The 15,180-nt window shown below is 43.6% G+C and overlaps 1 protein-coding gene and 1 non-coding gene across 2 annotated transcripts, besides 1 other annotated feature; one reads left to right on the top strand and one right to left on the bottom strand.

Annotated features, from left to right (window-relative positions):
* Positions 1-2,007: part of a sequence feature (repeat1B) that runs on past the window's edge.
* On the top strand, positions 855-928 carry trnM(cat). Its single transcript has one exon. It is a non-coding gene; the product is annotated as a tRNA-Met (tRNA).
* Positions 2,008-12,027: 10,020 nt separating the features above from the next.
* orf129 (hypothetical protein) lies at positions 12,028-12,417 on the bottom strand. The gene has a single exon. The coding sequence runs from the start codon at positions 12,415-12,417 to the stop codon at positions 12,028-12,030; it is 390 nt and encodes a 129-aa protein (YP_009532836.1).
* Between the last annotated feature and the right edge of the window lie 2,763 nt (positions 12,418-15,180).

Raw genomic sequence — 15,180 nt, 5'->3', positions numbered from 1 at the left:
TTCCGCTAGATACCCGAGAAAGTAGATTAAGGTAATACTTTTTCCAAAAAGCCCACCCACGTCAGGGTCAAAAGTTTGTCTGCCCATTAACAACAAGAAAGCCAATTCATAGCGCAAGGAAAATAAAGGAAGGGTAGGAGCTATCCAGTAGAATGCTAGGAGACAAAAGAAGAGGACCTCGCTACACGAATTGAAAGGAAAGCTCGGACTTCTAATCTAGCTTCGAATAACATTAATAATCTCGTTCATTTTTCCTCCAGTCCAGCAAGGAGCGGAGCCAGTTCAACTCATGAAATGGATGCTTTCGTAGGGACTGTATGACTTTTTCTTCCTAAAGCTAGAGTTGGCCTGACCGGCTTCGCGGGATCATTTCCACTCTGTAGGCCGCTCATTCCTAAATAGGAAAGAAAGTGCCTTTTCGATTCTTCCTTCCTGCTTTACCCAGGAAAATGGACTCATTCTAGCTCTCCTCTACTTCAACCACTAAGCGCTTCGCTCCTTTAATTCAGAATAGAAAATCTCGCCTTTTTGGCATGAACATATAGCATGTGCGCCGTGAGGTCAATCACTGTCAGTTCTTCTTTAGAAATTCTCGAACATGATGAAGAGCTCTTATCGGCTTGAGGCTTCTTTTCAAGCTGAGTCGAAATTTCATAAGAGAAGAAAGAAAGTAGAAAGGATTTGGATTCGAGGCTTGCTAAGTGAAGTCAACAAACAAAGAAAAAAAGCTTTCTCCGAGAAAGCGTCTGTTCACGTCAGGGTCCGGGGTAGGCTTCTTCTTCGAGATTGGCTTGGTCTTCAGTGTGGGCAGTCTCATTTGCTAATCTATATGTTTTCAGTTTCAAGAGGGAAGAAGCGGGGTAGAGTAATTGGTCAACTCATCAGGCTCATGACCTGAAGATTGCAGGTTCGAATCCTGTCCCCGCCTAATCATCTGAGGCCGTAGTCAGCCTCCATCTTTCAGATTCGTAAGTAACTCAGTGAGTGCTTTCCTTTTCCCATGTCTTTCTTGATTGGTAAACCCAACCAGCGATTTACAACAAACAAGTCTTTCCTCTCCCTATGGTCGAGATACTAGTAACCTCTTGTTGGGGGAAGCAGTTAAAAAATGAACCAAAGCAAATGAAAGTGCCAAATAATCCGATCGAAATCCAAAACCTACTTCTGTACTTCCCCTTATCAATCATTTGTTTTTGTGGCTCATAATCTTATTTTTATTGGTATGGTTAAAGCAAAGAAATCTGAAGGGAACAATAGACTTTTTACAAAAAAGGGACATCCCCTATACATTGCGATGCACGCCGCTTTCGTACGAGGTCGTGCCGCAACCGCAACTATTTAAGGATAAGGGAATCCCAAATGGGTTTGTTGAAATGGAGAAAAGGCAAGAACGATAAAGGCGACGGCGCACGTTTACCTACTAGGCGTATTGGTTATAACATTTGAATTTCTCTTACATTCCACGTTTCCGAAACGGATCCTATCAAATATTTTACATTTTCTATGATCATCTCTATTTTAGGTATTCGGGGAATCCTCCTTAATAGACGAAATATTCCTATTATGTCAATGCCAATTGAATCAATGTTATTAGCTGTGAATTCGAACTTTTTGGTATTTTCCGTTTCTTCGGATGATATGATGGGTCAATCATTTGCTTCATTGGTTTCAACGGTGGCAGCTGCGGAATCCGCTATTGGGTTAGCCATTTTCGTTATCACTTTCCGAGTCCGAGGGACTATTGCTGTAGAATTTATTAATAGCATTCAAGGTTAAACATGACTCCTAGAGAATTACCAAAATACGAAGTTCTCTTCTTTTTGATTTTGACTTGGTTGGCAGGGTCAGGGCCTTTCTCGCTGGGCGAGCGCATCCGATTGATTCGAAAGTCCTTTCCTAAACCACTTCCCGTTCAGTTGCTGAAAGATAGATAGAACCTTTCTAACTAAATGAGATTGAGTTCCACGCAAGCTAGAAAGATGCTTTTTGCTGCTATTCCATCTATTCATAATCTAATTTTCGGGCTAATAGTCTTCTATATCTTGGGATACAACAATCTAATGTTTGCCACTATCTATCAGAATAGCAAATTTATCTTGGAACTTCGAATTGGCTGGGACGGGGTCAGTATTACGCCTCTTATGGTTAACCCGGCCCCTTCTGATTCCGCTCATTGGGTATTATTAGGAAAGGAATCTTCCTAATATATGACATCGTCACTCTCTTTCTTTGTCTAATAATAAAAAAGCAGGATACGGCAGCAGACTCGGGCGCTTTCGAAAGCCTAATTCGCAAATCCTCTGGAGTGATGTGCATATATATGTTAGGGCATTTTGTTCTTTTCATTTCTGTATTAACACACAATTGGCATTGGGATGCGATCTCTTTTGATTTGTCTCTGCAGGATGTTAGGCTCTCCCCTAAGCCGCCTAATTAATTCTACAGGGGCAGTAATTTGTTCAATCAAATTCAAGAGACGTATGTAGATAAAGGCCCAGGAGTGAGGAGGAAATAGAAAAAGGTCGCCGACTGCTACTAAGAACCTAACAGAACTTTTTCTAAATATGAGTTCTAAAACCACTTGTGTAGGTCGGGGTTGAGAATGGTTCGGGTGGGGAGTTCTCTTAAGAATAAATAAGATGAATAGAATCTAATTCATGTTCATGCTAACAGAAGAGCGGATCCAATACCAAGACGACTTCTTTCTCAGGAAGTGCAGCAAATACTTTATATAACCGATGTGGTTTCTTCAAAATAAGTTTCTAGGAACCTCTCATCTATTAAGGTCCCACTCCTGTTGGGAACTACAGCTTGTAGTCTAGAACCTCTAACTTGCTTAGGTGTCGCTAGCTGGGAGCGCCGTTGAGAAAAAACTCCCTGGTATGGTCATCTAACCGGCAGAGTTATGTTCACGCTCTTACGGCAAGGAAATACAAGAAGTAAAACCAACTTGAGTTGGTTAATAGATATTTCACGTTCTCATCAACCTCTTCTTTCCCGTACGATTCGAAGTGGGATAGAGAAGGGTCGATGCAATTGAGCTCGGGAGAGGATAGAGAAATGAAGAGCTTGCGCATAAAGACATCGGCTACAAGAAGGCAGGTAAATCAGATGACATTAAAAATCCTAATGGAAATTGAAAGCGTGACCTCTGAAGTCGAATGTTCCCACCCTGGCTTGACCACTTAAGCTTTCACTCGATCGAAGGTAGATCCCAAGGGATGTAACAGTCAATCATGGATCTATACCGGTCACGTCCCCGAATCCATTTACAGTTATTTGACAGGATTCGATTTCATCATTTATGTAATTTTTGTTTGGCGTTTAGTCGCCCCCCGGGGTAATCATTTTTATGATTGGTCCAGTCTACTTATTTATATATAGACTTAAAAGCGTTCTAAGTATTTATTTTGGGGGGCACCTTTTCCTAGCTAGTTGTCTGTTCTTCAGCAACACTAGTATTAGGGTCGTGATGAGCTTTAAGTTAAGTGACGGTTCTTTCCACCTAAAACCTGTCAAGCTAGTCGATCTGGCCGAGTACTTTTACTGGGTCTCCCCTGAACGCTTACCCTTTCTGTCGCTGATCGCTTTCTGTTCAAAGACAAGAAAGGTAAGGAAGCGAAGTCTCAAGGGAAGTAGGTAGTGGGAAAGATAAAGGATAAACTTAAAGAACCACTAAATTCTTACAGGAACGCCACGCTCGAAGCGAATAAAATAAACCCCTTTGTGAAGGACTATGTCGGGGTACATAAAAAATTGGGATTTAGGAAAGGATTCTGCCAATATAGCCCGTATTTGTGTTTGCAGGAGTAGCAAAAAAAAAGTCTTTTGCAAGTTCAGGAGCAATGGAGTTATGTTATCGGTACAGTCCACAAAGAAATTAGCGTTTTATTCAAAGAAGAAGAAGGCTCCTACTCGCTTGAACCTCTTAGATGCCTGCGGCAGAGAAGATCCATTCCTAGAACAAACTATACTATTTCTTAGTTCAGTGCGCATGATCCGCTTTCAAGGTGAAGTGTGAACGGCAGGTCTACCTGAAAGGTAGGGCCTCAACGCCCAGTTTTTTAGGGGATTTTATCATGGTTGCAACTCAAATTCCCTTCATACGAGACATCGACCCGCTTCCTTCAATGAAGCGAGCGACTTACTATCAGGCGAGCAACAACTACATTTTCTAATAGATTTCAAACCGAAAGACAATCCTAGGTCCGGAAAGAGTCTTGCATACTTGTTGGTTACCCTATAACAAGCAGGTTAGCCTGAACCAGCTACTTCGGCTTACACACTCTATTGATACGCACTTACCTAGAAAGCATATTCCTTTCGGGAAGACAGCACAGAGAGAGGTATTACCGAAGGCTTCGTCGCTTTCCTCACTATCTAAGTGCTAAGTGTAACTAGTAGAGGAGTCCCGTAAAGAGGTTGAATCAATAAGGCCGTTGTTCCCGTTCGCTACTCCAGCTCGTTGAGGAGATTCCAGCCTACAGTATCGCTTTCTTTCACTGAACACAAAACGGGCTTTCTAAAGATGTTCTCATCTTGGTGGTTCTTCAACATAGACTTTTTCTATGATTGATGGAGCCATTAATAGCTGTAACTACAGCTAACAACGTTCACTGAGGATAGGACTGCTAACAAGGTGCCGTTTGGGCCTTTCGCCCGAGAGTACCCTACGGATTTATATTGGGAACTTAAGTCGAATGCTTGCACTCCTACAGAACTCGTACGTACGGATACCTTGTGACGACTTCTTCCTCTTCTCCGTGCTGTCTGAACGGAGGACAACCATTAGCTTAAAAGCGGAAAGACAGACCGACCCCGTCGCCATCGCATTCACAAGCGAGTCGAACGAAGCAGTTCATTAAGGAATTCCCGCCAAATCATCTCTTTCAGTTCCTATAGTTATAGTATAGTGGATTCCGGTACGACTGACAGAGGTATCAGCAGTTCCCTAAGAAAAGGAAAGGGAAAGCAACGATGTTAAACGACAGGCAGAATTGATGCCGATATCTGGAAAAAGGAATCCGAGATTCCGACCTTGACAGATATCCATTTGAGGAGGATTGAGAATGTCGGAATTGTTGTCTTTGGTAGTGATTTTAGGGTTCACGTCATATTTTTGAGCCGCCTCGGGATCCTCCACAGCGCCCTAAGAGGACTAGAATTGTATACTGTAGCAGGCTACTCCCCGAAAATGAATGCCTACGGAAGGTGGGGTAACCTCTCCCTCGCTATCCATCCTTCGCCAATTCGCCTTAACAAAATACCTTACCTTAAAGGGCTACCACGGGATACGTGAATGGGAAAAGCACAAGGAATACTTCGATCTCCTTACCAATTACCAACTTCAGTAAATGCCTATACGGCAAATTATGATACCACCGGAAACTCATTACCTACGAAAGAAGGAAGTCAAATCGTGAAGTGACCCAACAACAGGAGCTACTTCAATCAATCGGGGAAGGAAAAAAGAGAAATCTGGACTTGATTCGGGAGGATTTATTTAAAATAAAAGGCTAAGGGGCTGGGCCTACAACTGAAAGCACATAAACTCCATATAAATGGTGCTCCATCCGGAATAAAGCCAGACCCTCCCTATCATAGAAAGACAGACGAACAAGCTCCCATAAATATATATACATTCAATACAGCAAAGGAACCTAGAAAGACATAGGAGAACGGGGAACTGAACTGGCCAATCCGGCTGTGCTTTCCGGGCTGTCCATTACCTACCTTATCTTATTGCAGTAGTCCAAGCCTTGCCCTTTCATTCTAGTCCCTCACTGGCATCCACTCCCGATTGATTGGATCACTGTAAGAACACACAAAGAAATTAGTAAGACAGATTGCCGACTTGTTACCTGCTGCCAAGTTCCGGAGATTGGGCCTAGTGGCATTAGTGAAAGACAGGATTGCACGTGTTACAGGATTGCCTAGACAAACTAAGAAGCAAGGAAATGAGTCATAATTCAATCAAGTAAAAGAACATGACAAGCCAGACAGAAAGGAAAGGTTGTTGCTGTGAGAAAGAAGATCACTGTGAAACTGAGCCAGTACCAATTGAATGTTAGGGCTAGCTGATTGAATAGACTAGCTAGCTCCCAATCAGGTAGACCAGACAGGCAAAGAGTTTTCCTATCCTAGCTCTCGTCAGCTGTTCGGGATTAAGCCGATTGACCTAAGATGTCCATCATCGAATACGACGCTGGTGGTATCCTATACTCAAAATTAAAAAAACTGAACTCACTTCGCTACCTTTCTCCGAGTGACTAAGAAATGGGGGAATGGGAGCTTTATACCTTAAAGTTGCAGAGGCAAGTTCCAGCCGAGGTAGGAGATCTATCATATCCATACGAAGATAGGACCTTCAAAGCAGCACAGGTAGCAGTGGTTGATTTTCATGAGCGTGATTTAGCTAGAAGTTTAATAGTCTTTGCCCACAATCACGGAGATTCTGCTTTCGCAGAGATGGAAACGCCGTTCTGTTAAACGCCACTCCTTGGACGACAGAAGGTCTTGCCATTGCTTTCGTTCCACAGCCGCCCAAATTTGATTTTGGGAGACCTCCCCTTCGACCACCGAAGAGGAAGAAGTTCCTTCCACGGGTGGATTCCCGGGAACCTGCGGTAGCGTCCTTTGCCCCGCGCTCGTAGAAATTTATTGCAATCCTTGTAAAAAGGGTTCGACCGCACTGAGAAGTTCATTTAACATCTCGAATGGAGAAAACCTCGTCACGCTTTTTCATTCACGATTTTTTGTTCTCGTCGCTTCAAAACCTCGTTCCTTTTCTCTTGGACATCTCACTTGAAATGCAATCATTCTTTTCGATCTTGTACCGTTCTATGGTTACACTGAACACTAACCCAATCTCGATGAAAGTCACTTTTGACTACATCTCCAGATTCCATTCAAAGGGCCAGTGAACAGACGCTTTCTCATTAGACTTTGCTCCGTAGAAACCTTTCTTTATGTTATGATTGGAGGCTCAAAAAAGCAAGCTTTCTCTTATATACGATACCACCAGACGCGCATTCCTTGGGATCAGAAGGAAGACTCGAACTTATGAAAAGCACCGTATGAAGCTCTGTCTGTCTAGTTCGGGATGAAAAAGAAAAGATCTCTCTACCTACGTAATTTCGTTCTGATCTTCTTTCTTTTGAAACAAGCATTTCCACATCAAGGTAAATTAAATTAAAAAACTTTTTTTTTTTTCCTCGGTTGTCTACCGCTCCGTGGGTTGCTAGATTTGGCGGAATGTCCTTCAATTACTATAATTAAGGAAAATGGCACCAGAGCGGATTTTTTTTTCTTTCTGATCGACCTGAAGTGTGGGCATCGTCCTTTGCCATCAGTGATAATCGAAGATTATCGCATTCGATTCAAGGAGATGAAAACTGTGCCTTCGACCGCTTATTCTTAGAAGTCAAACTACGGCTCAAAAGAGTTCTTTCGCGCAGCTCGCCCCGGCAGTGAGACTTGTGCTTTCGAGTAAGCCATTTGCTCATCCATCTTGCGGTTCTTACGTCGAAAAAGAAAGAGATTGGGAATGCCGGACTAAGCAAAGATATGAGAAAGTAAGGAAGCGAGAATCTCATTCTACGTAGTCGTGAGCCAATCACTTATGGTTGTTTTGATATTGATCATTGATCAAGGCCCGGCCTGACTTAGGCTGTGACCCTTCCTATTGAAAGGGACGGAAAGCCGAAGAGAGTCGTTTACACTCAGTGAGTAGGAATTGTGGTCCTATTTCCCAGTAGCTTGAGTCGGGAAGCCCCCTTGGGACTAGATGAATGACTCGTACGACATTCCTAGGAACCTGAATTTCTATATGAAATGTGGCTTGACCTATTAGTGCAGGTTACCCGATCTAATGAGAAAAGGTTCGAAAGGCGCCGTGCGTTCTGTCCTTTACCATTTTAAGGCACAAGCAAGCAGTCCCTCTTTATTAGGTAAATAGGACTCTTTCAGGCAGTGATTAGATTACGCTTTCCCAGCAGTGGTTTTCCCTAGAATGGAAGGGAAGCTTAAGGAAGATTTTTACCCTGTTCAGCTAAATACGTAAGTTATGCACGAAATCCTCCATAGGCGAAGGGCCTTAAGCAAGGAAATGAGAGTTCGGTCCCTGGTACTGTGCCTATAAAGTCTTCCTAAGGCAAGGTCTCAACGAGCCTTCACTTCGTACACCCTGAAAACAAAACGAAATCTCCGGACTCAGTCACATGCATGCAACCTGGCTTGAAAGCCGGCCAACTATCCCTCCTACCGGCTAGTTCCCTTGGTGAACGCCTTCTTCTTAAAAGTAGGGCTCCTCGAACGCTTTGCTCGTCTTTCCCCCACGGAACTGGTAAAATGAGCTACCTTCTCACCTCTCTAGCCGTGGAACTTGCTTGCCCGTTGGATGAGTCGAGATGAACTACTCTTTCCCCTTCTTTCCTTCTAGTCCCCATTGAAGTCATCTTTCAGAGCCTTTTCCGGTTGAAAGAGGAGAGGAAGATCGATTGATCTCGACTGGTTGGAGAGGAGTGAAAGCCTATTTCTAACTTATTTAAAGCGAGCTCTACCTTCCTTCTCCTTATGGTTAGAGTACCCGCTATGCCCCTCTGTCAAGAGAGTTGCCTTATTTCCTATGGCTTTGCTCCCTCATTCATGTGCATCCAAAGCATTTCGACTGCTTCGTTCAATCGCTTCCTAAAGGCCCAAAGCGCATTCACTTGAAGTCACTGAAAACTGGACTCTCGATCTAGTTCTCACTTCGTTCGCTCCTCCCGCTTCAGGCATTCTAGCTGCTCCTGAACCCAAATTAGCCAGTCAGGATCTTGTTGATTTAGTGAATATAACAGGTTGAGTCCATTGACTTAACCCAACCGCTAGTTAAACCCAAGAGAGAGGCCTTATCCCACAAGCAGACGGAATATAAATGCCAGAAGCTACGCAGGAACGGTAAATCAAAATGACTGAGGTAGTAAGGTGGCTTAGCTTACAAAAGGAACTGCTGATATATCTTTTCTTTAGCCTTAAACACAAACTCTGAATATATATATATTCAGAGTTTACCTAAAAAAAAGCAACTAGAACGAGTTCGATGAAGGGCTGAGCCTCACCTGCTCGAGAACCGGAACCTAAAACTAGTTATCTCTAACTTATCTGCTTCATTTTCTTTCTTTGATCGAACGGCTACATCCCATCTGAAAGATGAGAAGTCGAAAGCGCTAACAGGAGAAAGTATGGGCATTTAAAATCAATAAGCATTCACTAGAACTACAGCTCTTTTTTCTAGAGCGCCCACTGATATACCAGAAAAGATGTCATCATAACCTATCACTTCCAAATATGCTATTAGATAGGCCCAGAGAGTGCGCTCATACTGCAATTAGTTCGGCTGAATGGATATCATTTTTTGAGGCTGGTACGACATCGAAAGCTACTCCACCTCGATTAAGAAAACTATAACTCCTAATGTCTGAAGGAGAACTTCCAATGGTTGGAAAAAACTCTACTCTAATAAGGAACTCGACCCTCGCTTTCTACCTTCGAAATAGTCGTACCCTTTTTGGCTCGGAGTTACTACTTTTACTACTTATACTTAGTCTTAGTTTCTTAGTATAGTACCACTTTCTGGATCAAGGATAGCTACTTAACTTATTATGAATAAAATATGCAAGGATGTAAGTTGCTTTTCCGCCGATACACTGATGTTGGTAGTAATCTTATTCCTGTAGTAAGGAGCGAAGCGGTGGACTATGGACAAGAAAGCCTAGAATTCATAATTAGAGTGACGATTCTCGTCATCCATTAGCTTATTGCCAGCAGCGGGAATTTATCTTCTAGCTCATCTTCTTCCTTTTTTGTAGTCATACCCATTAATATTAATAGAGGTGCGTAGCATAGCAAGGAAATGAATCTGTTCAAGAGTCCAAGGAATGTTCGCACATTTTTTATTAAAATGCAAAGAAATCCAATTTGTCGGCCTTACGAGGGCTAATTTCCACGCTAGGAGTAGTAGCAAGCAATAGTCGTGAATCCGCCCTTGTCTTTTTCCTGTGCTATCAACAGGGAGAAGTTGGCTACTTACTTTGCTTTGATCAACGAGAAATCACTCCTTGCCTCAGACCTTCTTCCCCCGATCCTATGTGAGAGTGGCGTTGGCTTTACGCTCCCAATTCTGAAAACGTCCAGAATGGCCAGTTTTGCTCATCCAAAAAGCACTCTCCCCTTGATCAGATGGAAGGGTACGAGGGGTCCCTAAACGTGCGAAAAAGGCTCTTTATTTGAAGCTAGGGACTTTACTATTAGGGGGTGTAGGTAGGATAGAAGAGAACCGGGCAGTACCTCATAGCTATGCCTGCTACTATGGAAGTGCTTAGTAATCCAACTTCCTATTCACTATCTACTTCCTTCGTCAGCCTTCCTCCATAGCTACCTTTGAAGGGAAAGCTGGCTAGACCAAGCCTAGTAATTAATTGAATAAGAAGGAAAAAGGCCACTCAGGTCTATATCTAGAAAGGAGGCTGGATTGGAAGATTGAGAGACCCGGGACAGTGCTGGTTTGCAGAGAGGCTAGAGCATTCCCTTCACTAAAATAGAATAGTAGGTAAGATTCACTAGCTAGAAGTTGACTGAGAAGGGTAGAGTTTGCAGTAATCGATGAGAGAATGGTAATGCTAAAGGTAGGAAGAAAGAAGGCTCATTCTATGCTGACCACTTACTATGGCTCTTCTCTCATTTGATTTGAGAATCTTATTTAAGCCATAGGCTATCGATTGGGGGAAGAAAGCATGCCTTTGTTGGTCACCATCACCACCATCGTTAACATCGGTACACTCCTAAATAAGGCCTACCTCCCTTCCATTCAACCAGAGCAGCGATGAGAACAGAGACTAAATTAGCTAAGCAATGCATCAACGGGAGGATTCTGAAATTATCTTATAATATGACATTCTACTTTGAGCAAGTCACTTATGCCTATTCCTTGATAGGAGAGGGAAAAGCATTAGGCCGGCCAGTACCAGAACGATGATGAATAAGTCTGAGGTGGGTAGGTGGGAATCCGAGGATGAAACTTCTGTTGATGAATGCATTCATACCATCATCTCTATCCCTTGCTCATTCTAGGCCAAGCTCTTCCCTTCTTAAAGTACTTTGCCTTCGGCATCTCACGGGGAGGGGTTTGTTTAACATCAAGACTCTGGCAGATCTTTCATCTAGCTTGATGGGCTATTCTTCGCACAGTGAGGCGCTTTTAAGCGAGTGAAAGTAGTCTTTGAAAGCTGTCTTTTGACTAAGCCTCCGCATACATAAAAATGCCTATATCAATCTATTCCAAGACATCTGGAATTCTCCGATTAAGACGTAGCCGGGTAGTCTCCGATCGGGTGAAGGAATGCTAGTGCGCAAGCTCTTCTCAAAACAAAAGAAGAAAGGCCTATGGTTCAAAGCCCTATAGCGCTAGCCAGCAAGCATTAGATGAAGCCGATTTTGTCTATTTCGCATAACCCTTTCATGCTTCTTTGTAGCATACTGAAGATGCTGCGGGATAAACGATCTTTGAAAGGTAAATGAATGCTTATCCCGTGGATGCGACATTCGCGGTCTTAGCACTTTCCCTCTTTTAAGTAGGAATCTGCTAAGGCTAGGCACCTTCTTCAAAAGGTAGAGATTCATCTTTCAAATGGCCAGTGGAAGAATGCCCTGTGGGACTTGAGGAAGAGAAGAGAGTAGGGTGTTAGGGAGGAGAAAGAACTGAGCTTGACTTTCTCAACAAAAAGCGAAAGCGCTATGCTAGCTTGGCATGGAAGCTATAGCGAATAGAAGTCAGGAACCTTGGCTCATTCACCAAGGCTGAGACTCTCTAGCTCTGCTCTGGTTCCGCATCTAAAATCAGTAGCTCTGCTAAGGAATCAAGCATCCAATCAATCCGATAAGAGCATCCAATACGAATCACGTCCGAGACGGGAGAAAGAGCGTAGTAGTAAAGAAAGCGAACTCATTTCTTCGCAAATGGCACCATAGCCAACGCTACGCTCTATACTATCTAAAACAATTCTTTCTGGCCGGTAGGGGGCCTTCCGCATGAAAGCGAAAGGAAGCGACCGACCAAGAAATCATACATGCAAAAAGAGAAAGGGAATGGTTAGTGAATCCGAACATGAGTGGGATCGAGGAAGATAGGGCGTCTGGCTTCGAGGTTATGCAGCTAGAATTGGAGTTGCTACAAACTTGACTGCTGAACTCTGGGCTTGGGCTGTCCGTACTGGTCTCCGGATTGCCTTGGCTCGAAGCTTCGAAAAGGGATATTCGAAAAAAAAAGATAGGGCAGACTAAGACTAAGGTTGCTTTGCTTCCTTCACGTGAAAATGAAAAAATGGACAAGCAAATCGAAAACGAAGAACGAGGAGGCATTGCCTTCTCTTCTGCCATCTAGCCTCTCCCTCCTTCAAGCTACGGATAAAAAAGTCAGGGAGAGCGGGCTAGACAGCGAGTAAGACAGCTAGGTCAATAGGAGCAATCCATCGAGTGGGAGAAAGACAGTTACACCAATCCCGTGAGAAATCCTCTTTGAAGTTGAAGCGGGTAAGCAGGCCTTTCTTTTATTCAAGCTCTTGAAAATGTCAGGAAGTCAAATGGGAAATTGGATTGAGGAACTGAGCAAGCAATCCAGTGATAGTCTCTATCTTTGAAAGCCAACCCAGTTTAAAGTAGGGATTTTAGGCACAAAAGCTGCGAATTCTCTTGCTGCGCTTACGCTTATTCCGACAACAGATTCATCGGTCACTGGATGCGTGCTAACAGAAAAGAAGAAAGTCCGAAAGTCATTCATAAGGTAGGTAAGCAAGCCGCCCTGGTGCCAAGCTAAAGACAAGGATCACATCGATAAGAGCAAAAGCAAAGACGGCTTATGCCGAATATCTTGAACTCAAAGAAAACCAAGCCTAACTACTTTCATACCAGGAAATCGAAGATGTGCCAAATCGTTCTCTATCGAATCGTAGTCTAGAGCCAAATGAAACTGATTCCACTTGACTTGAGCAAGAATAAGTCAATTTCCCACGGTCAAGCCTAGTAGAGCTCCTAGTCCGACAAGACTAGCAAACATGCTACCGTTAACCATGCTACCACAGAAAGGAAGGGAAAGAGATCGGAAAGCACGCAACCAAACTGAACGCCAGCGCTTTCACTGGGAAAGTCTCCGTCTCTAGCCAAAGACCCGCATTCAAGCCCCATAATAGGATGGAAAGCCCAGGGAATGAAATAAGTGACTCTACCCTACGTCGAACAAGAGTTGGCTTCCTTTCTAATTCTAAAAGGCCTACTATGCTGCCTTTCTTGGCTTGCTGCCTTAGCTAGCTCCCTTTCGTACCGGTTCCCCAAGGTCTGATTCTGCCCTTAACCCAGCGCCCGTGGAGATAACGAGATTAACAAAAGATTTTCTCGGTGCGAAGAATAGCCCTACTCCTATATCCTCAAATATTCTATTTTAGTTAGCTACTCACTCAGTCCACAGATTCGGATTAGTCAAAAAAATAGAACTAGACAGATCAAGGAGAGAGAAGGCTCATCGATCAGTCTTAGCTATGGTTCCATTTCTTTATTCAGTCAGCCAGGCAGAAGTGGAAAATCAAATAGATAGAGTAGATCCTATTCTAGATGGATTAGATAGAAACCTTACCTTAGCGTGATTCCATGCCTGACTTTCCCGATAGCGGAATCTATAGATGTTCCCATGGAGCGGTAACTAGGTCCAGTGCCCAAAAAGGGAAGCTTATCGAAGGGAGGAGTGGAAGCTGCTCTGCTAATGCCCTGGCCAAGAGACGACTTATATCTACATCCATCCTCATAGTAAGAAAAAGCCAGTGAAAGCTCTCTTCTAGGCGCTTATTCCCACAGCAGACTCAATAGCTGCAGTTACGGATTCAATTGCGACAAGATCGTATTCTTCCTTTTCTGATTAACGTGCAAAACCTTTTTGTCCAATTCTAGGAACTGTCAGGTAAGAACCGATTCACTTCCTCACAACCTAGCATTTTATGTCCCTGGGTACCTTTACTCTAGTTTCAAAGGTTTGTAGCACTTGCTTACTGAGCTAGGGGGAGCTCCTGTCCCTTGCTATTGCGGTCACATAAAGGTTAAGAGCGAGGGGATCATTCACTTTGAAAAGCGAAAGGATGAAGACTGATCCTCGTTTCTTTTTTTCTATATATATCTATAGGATAAAGCCATAAGCTACATGCTTATCTAACTCCTGTCTGTATAAAGAAGGCTTCTCTTGTGTGAGACAAGAAAGACGACCTCGAGCTCGAGACTGACAGGGCAGGGCAACCTGTCTTCTTTTTTATTGTTTTATAATAAGAGCGAGATGCAGTAGTCTCCTTAGTTAGCGTCCGAGACTCAACTGTCAAAAGCTCAGAAAAAAGGTTCCAAGACGGTGCGAAGACCTAGACCTAAGCCTAAGCCTTCAACTCCGCAAATATCGATAGCCGAATGGAGGGGAATGAGGGAGCAAGATTCGGAGAGAGAGAAGGGAATGAATGGCCTATCAATCTTTTTGTATTCTTTTCCCCGGTGGACATAAGAAGAAAGTTTGTCTACTAGAATATGACTCGAGCATTGATGAATAGCTTATTCAACAATCTCAAGAGGCATTGTGCCCTTTTCTGATCTTATCCTCTTCTGGGCATGTCTGACTAGTGTAATCAGTCCCTTGCTTTCCTTCCCCGCTGTCACTTCGCCGGAAAGAAGTTCCTTCTAATTAGATAAGGGATATGCTTTTGTAATAGCAATTGGATGCTTTCTCAACACGGATTCCAAGGCTTATTCACCATCAAGCGCGGTAAGAGCTGCTATTTACTCAAGAGCGGCTAGTCTTGCAGCGGCAACTGCTTGAGCTCCTACTCTCACTGCGGTTACGAAGACAGCAAAGGGATATTGAAAAGAGGGAGCACAAGAGCTCTGAGTCATCCAACAAGGCTTACTGGAAAAGACTAGAAGAGTAAGGTCATCAGTCCCAGAGCCTATGAGTGCCATGCAAACAGCACTGATTCACCAGAAAGACCGTGACGGTTCATGTCCAGCTCCTTCTATTCTATAGTTCCTTCCCCCTTTCCTTCACCACCAGCTGGAGCGCAGTCTTCGCCGGTCTCCAGGTTATCAACAAGACAAGACCTATCACGTGGCTACGAGCTC

The sequence above is a fragment of the mitochondrial genome of Glycine soja (genome assembly GCF_004193775.1).
Source record: "Glycine soja mitochondrion, complete genome".
Taxonomy (NCBI): Eukaryota; Viridiplantae; Streptophyta; class Magnoliopsida; order Fabales; family Fabaceae; genus Glycine; species Glycine soja.
This window is presented reverse-complemented; position numbering and strand designations above follow the sequence as displayed.